General features: G+C 32.5%; 2 protein-coding genes across 7 annotated transcripts in view; both read right to left on the reverse strand.

Annotated features, from left to right (window-relative positions):
* Positions 1 to 5,815, reverse strand: part of LOC118735986 — a 370,373-nt gene that overhangs the window by 164,889 nt on the left and 199,669 nt on the right. The gene's annotated exons all lie outside the window — the stretch shown is intronic.
* Positions 1,209 to 4,247, reverse strand: LOC118735987 (splicing regulatory glutamine/lysine-rich protein 1-like). 2 transcript variants are annotated; one of them, XR_004992666.1, is made up of 3 exons: positions 3,862 to 4,247; positions 1,885 to 3,677; positions 1,209 to 1,718 (listed from the first exon to the last, which is right to left on the reverse strand). XR_004992666.1 is itself a non-coding variant. In XM_036466080.1 (2 exons), the coding sequence occupies exons 1-2, from the start codon at positions 4,056 to 4,058 to the stop codon at positions 2,738 to 2,740; spliced, it is 1,137 nt and encodes a 378-aa protein (XP_036321973.1). In that variant the 5' UTR covers positions 4,059 to 4,247; the 3' UTR covers positions 1,745 to 2,737. The 2 variants fall into 2 exon arrangements, 1 of the variants encoding a protein (XP_036321973.1); XM_036466080.1 differs by lacking the exon at positions 1,209 to 1,718 and having other exon boundaries at positions 1,745 to 3,677.

Here is a 5,815-nt window from a genome sequence, read left to right on the forward strand (position 1 = left end):
ATAAATGCATTTTGCAAACAAAAGTGCGTACGTTACTTAGTGCTTTGGTAATGGCGAATTCGTAAGGATCTATTGATTGCATTATAAACATTTTCATTTATTTGTTAAACATACAATTACTTCCATTACAACCCGGTCCTATGGATGCTAGAGGCGCGAGTTCATATAAGGTGGTGTTACCGGAAAATGAATAAATAAATTATATGTATATCAGAAAATTAATAAGATGAAATGAAATTATTGTTTGATTTCTAACCAAACCTATGTATGTAACTCAATCGCCTAATGGTTTGCCGAACCGTAAACATATGTTTACACATCCAATTTCGTGAGTAGGTACCTAGTACTGACACCTTTTTTAAGAAGTTTCACTTCTATCATGTGTACGGTGTTACAAACGCATTTTTTATTTGAATATGGCTTTTGCTTTTCCAGTGCCAGAAAGTCTGCGTAGGTTGCCTTCCTCCAGCGATCGCAGGCGTGCCTCTAGTTTCACCTCATGAGTTGCTCCTAGTTCACAACTCGCCTCCTCTCCAAAGGCGTCAACTCGAGTAGCTAAGGAAGCCTTTGCTGCCAATGATCTCGACATTCTACCTTTATTTTTTACTAAATAATTATATCTATGTATGTACATATATGAGACAATTTTTTTTTTTGATTTGCATTTCACAAAGCTATCTTAGGTATATCGAAAATATCAAAATTAACAAAGTAAAGTAATGAAGCAAGTGCAATATAAAGCATAAACCCTACAATACTCCCCCTTCCAGAGAATCGTTATTTCAGATTATTTGCAGATTACACACCTGTATATATCATTGCCGATTCAATCGACGAAGCCACTCTACAATTAAATAATGATTTAAAAATACTCTATAAAAAATTATTTCAAAACAAACTTAAATTAAATGTTACTATGAAAAAAAAAATGATAATTTCAAATACGAAAGTTCATAAAAATAATGGGGCGTATTCTTGTTTTAATATAATTTTCAAATAAATAGCTCCCTTAATTGAAGTTGAATTTGACTTTTTGTAAAAGGTGGCAGCTCTTATCCAAAAGTGGATAATGATTTTATATATCTCCATACCAATTTCCAGTAATCTACCAAAAATGTTTCCTGAGAAATGCAGTATGAAAAATTCCGTTTGTATGGGAGGTTCCACGCCCCCTTTTCTAATCGCGATTAAATGTATCCTATATTTTAAGTTGGGCTAAATGACAAGAGTGTACAAAATTTCATGATGATCGGTAGAGTAGTTAAAGCGTGAAAACGTAGCAAACAAACCAACTCACTTTCTGATTTATAATATTAGTAAGGATTGGAATTATTGTTCGCTTCTATTTCGGCCAATCGCGCAAATTAATTATTAAAGAAATATCGAAAGAAAATAACAAATTTTGTTTATTTTTGAATACGGTTTCAGCGAGGGCTCTCTAAAGAAACAGGTATAAACTTTTGAAAGAAATATGTGTAGAGTCAAATCGGTTCATTATAAATGCGGTTCTTACATTGGTATGAACAAGGTATGTGTTTCCATTTGTTACATATGTATATTCACAGATACATTCAGTCTAGTTTGACGTTTCCTCAGTAGCGTTTAAAAATAAATTTGATGGGGATTACTTTACTCTCAGGTGCGTGTGCCTCTTTGTTGGCGATGTTTACTTATACAAACTGAAACTTTATGATAAAGTATTAAAATTTTAAAGCTACCTGGAAATAAAAAAACGGATTTGAAATTAGTTTAAAATGAATAGCAACTTATTATTTTAGAATGCATAAATCAAACAAATGTATATTTCCATTTTTCACTGAGTACAAATTTACTGACTATTTAGGTAAAAAAATAAAATAAACAAGTATAGTGACTCATACTTACTGGCTAAACGAAATGTAGTACCACAGCCACCAGCTATTTCGCTAGCTACATCAGAAATAATATACCATAACCACAGCTACATATTGTGGGCAGTTTAGAGCATTCTGGTTAGGCAGTTAAAATCGTATACATCTTTATATAATATTCCCTTTGTTATTCATTTAAAATTTTTTCGCTAATGTTTGTTTTTTTATAAAAATTGAGCTCATTATTCCAAACTTTGTGCAAAAATTAAAGAAATTCCACAAAGTTTTATTAGAATTGCAAGCTTTGTGGCTAAAATTTCTTGAAATAATCTGCATACCAAAATATTTTCTAGAAATTTTAATTAAAGCGTTTGCAATTCTAATAATTTTTTTTTTATTATTATCGTCCAAAGTTTGGAAATCGGATTTATATAGTTTTTTTTTTTTAAACCTTGCGAAGAATGTAACTGATTAACAAATTCCATAAATTAATTCTTGGCTATGCCACTTATTGGTTGCGAAACAGTATTAAATTTGTGAATTTATTTCTAATATAATCCTTCTGATCTGTTGATTTTTTGCTCTCAAAAAACAACAAAACATCAAGATAAAGGCTTGCTTATAACTATTCTAACTAATTTAGTGCGGTGATTATATAGTACTTCATTGCTAAATAAAGCTTAAAGTGTTATGTGGTCGTACATTATTTTATTTTAAAAGACTGCCTAAATTTTGGAAATCAGACAGCCAAGGTTTATGGTCACTTCATGTGATCGGAAATATGCAAAACTTTAGCTCGAGATGATTCTAAATGTTTTCGCTTTTTAACGGATATTGTGCTATCAGCCTCGGATTCATTCTTCTTTTTTTCTTCTTCTTTTTCTTTTCTACCCCAGCTGTACTTTCATCTTGATTTTCACTATTTTAACCACTGATTCATCCTGAAATTCAGCTGGAAATGATTCTGAGTGTTCTCGCTTTTTAACGGATATTGTGCTATCAGCCTCGGATTCATTCATCTTCTTCTTCTTATTTTTCTTTTTCTTTTCTACCCCAGCTGTACTTTCATCTTGATTTTCACTAGTTTCAACCACTGATTCATCCTGAACTTCAGCTCGAGATGATTCTAAATGTTTTCGCTTTTTAACGGATATTGTGCTATCAGCCTCGGATTCATTCTTCTTCTTATTTTTCTTTTTCTTTTCTACCCCAGCTGTACTTTCATCTTGATTTTCACTAGTTTCAACCACTGATTCATCCTGAACTTCAGCTCGAGATGATTCTAAATGTTTTCGCTTTTTAACGGATATTGTACTATCAGCCTCGGATTCATTCTTCTTCTTCTTCTTCTTATTTTTCTTTTTCTTTTCTACCCCAGCTGTACTTTCATCTTGATTTTCACTAGTTTCAACCACTGATTCATCCTGAACTTCAACTCGAGATGATTCTAAATGTTTTCGCTTTTTAACGGATATTGTGCTATCAGCCTCGGATTCATTCTTCTTCTTATTTTTCTTTTTCTTTTCTACCCCAGCAGTACTTTCATCTTGATTTTCCCTAGTTTTAACCACTGATTCATCCTCAACTTCAGCTGGAGATGATTCTGAGTGTTCTCGCTTTTTAACGGATATTGTGCTATCAGCCTCGGATTCATTCTTCTTCTTCTTCTTTTTCTTTTTCTTTTCTACCCCAGCTGTACTTTCATCTTGATTTTCACTAGTTTCAACCACTGATTCATCCTGAACTTCAGCTGGAGATGATTCTGAGTGTTCTCGCTTTTTAACGGATATTGTGCTATCAGCCTCGAGTTCCAAAAGAAATACCTCGCTGCAATAAATTTAAAATTTCCGTTAATACTGTTTAAAAAAATAAAGTTTCATGTTTGCAAACTATTTTATTGCACAATCAGACAGCCAAGCTTTATTGTCACTTCATGTGATCGGAAATATGCGAAACATCATTTTTGTGGAAAGAGATTGATTTACAAACACATGTGGTTTTCAAATATTACCTTTTAGCCTGATATTTTTTGAATATGGCGTTTGCTTTTCCAGTGCCAGAAAGTCTGCGTAGGTTGCCTTCCTCCAGCGATCGCAGGCGTGCCTCTAGTTTCACCTCATGAGTTGCTCCTAGTTCACAACTCGCCTCCTCTCCAAAGGCGTCAACTCGAGTAGCTAAGGAAGCCTTTGCTGCCAATGATCTCGACATTCTACCTTTATTTTTTACTAAATAATTATATGTATGTGTGTATATGAGAAAAATTTTCTTTTTGATCTACATTTCACAAAGCTAACTTAGGTATATCGAAAATATCAAAATTAACAAAGTAAAGTAATGAAGCAAGTGCAATATAAAGCATAAACCCTACAATACTCCCCCTTCCAGAGAATCGTTATTTCAGATTATTTGCAGATTACACACCTGTATATATCATTGCCGATTCAATCGACGAAGCCACTCTACAATTAAATAATGATTTAAAAATACTCTATAAAAAATTATGTCAAAACAAACTTAAATTAAATGTTACTAAGAAAAAAAAATATGATAATTTCAAATACGAAAGTTCATAAAAATAATGGGGCGTATTCTTGTTTTAATATAATTTTCAAATAAATAACTCCCTTAATTGAAGTTGAATTTGACTTTTTGTAAAAGGTGGCAGCTCTTATCCATAAGTTGATAATGATTTTATATATCTCCATACCAATTTCCAGTAATCTACCAAAAATGTTTCCTGAGAAATGCAGTATGAAAAATTCCGTTTGTATGGGAGGTGCCATGCCCCCTTTTCTAATCGAGATTAAATGTATCCTATATTTTAAGTTGGGCTAAATGACAAGAGTGTACAAAATTTCATGATGATCGGTAGAGTAGTTAAAGCGTGAAAACGTAGCAAACAAACAAACTCACTTTCGGATTTATAATATTAGTAAGGATTGGAATTATTGTTCGCTTCTATTTCGGCCAATCGCGCAAATTAATTATTAAAGAAATAACAAATTTTGTTTATTTTTGAATACGGTTTCAGCGAGGGCGCTTTAAAGAAACAGGTATAAACTTTTGAAAGAAATATGTGTTGAGTCAAATCGGTTCATTATAAATGCGGTTCTTACATTGGTATAAACAAGGTATGTGTTTCCAGTGGAATTTTAAATTCTATTGAATTTTAAGACTTCCATCAAAATATTTCGGAAAAATATTTACATTGTTTGTGCCAACACATAAAGCGCTTTGACCCAGTTCGCTATGATTCAAAACGGAAGCATAAACCAACTTTCAATACGCTTAGAAATTCAAAAGTGTATTGGCTCGAATTTGTTTTCAAATCGCTTTTTTATTTCTCACATCGGTTAGAAAACAGGTATAAGCACATAACTCATTTGACGCGAAGTGACAAAAGGCTGGTTTTCTTTATACAGCCCGTTTTAAGTTTCAATTATTATTATAACAAATTTGAATTCTTGTTCACTTCCATTTCGGTCCACTTCGCAAATTAATTATTTAAGAAATATCGAATAAGAATAACAAATTTTGTTTGCTTTGTAATACGGTTAGGAACACGATATGGAACCGAAAGTATCGATATAGTACTCATTTAAAGTATCGCTGTACCCCATAATGTCGGGATAAAAAGACTCGATATTCCAAATATCAATACTAAATTCACAAAATTAGATCCTTATATTGATCTTTTTTTCTAATAAGGAATGAACGCTTTGAACTTTAGTAAGTGTTTGCTTATGTAGAGGTAAGTGTGTTAAAAGCAGAGATCGAAAATGACCGCCACCAAGTGTCTTGTATGGTGTTTACCACTGACACAAACACTCACATCTAAAGCAAAGAGTGTTTCTCACCGTGTCATATCACTCAGTGCGATCTTTTTGTGTTTTCCGTTGTGGGTTATTTATCAACTGCTAAAATTTCACTTAGGCAAAGACACTTTGGCAGGGACTTTTATTTTT

The sequence above is a fragment of the Rhagoletis pomonella genome, unplaced genomic scaffold (assembly GCF_013731165.1).
Source record: "Rhagoletis pomonella isolate Grant_MI unplaced genomic scaffold, Rhpom_1.0 Rhpom_scaffold_00003, whole genome shotgun sequence".
NCBI lineage: Eukaryota > Metazoa > Arthropoda > Insecta > Diptera > Tephritidae > Rhagoletis > Rhagoletis pomonella.

Excerpts from the sequence above, each read along its gene's own strand:
- LOC118735987 (XM_036466080.1), bottom strand. The coding sequence starts at position 4,058 with ATGTCGAGATCATTGGCAGCAAAGGCTTCCTTAGCTACTCGAGTTGAC. Across the intron at positions 3,678-3,861 it reads AAAAAATATCAGGCTAAAAG|CGAGGTATTTCTTTTGGAAC; the intron begins GTAATATTTGAA and ends AATTTATTGCAG.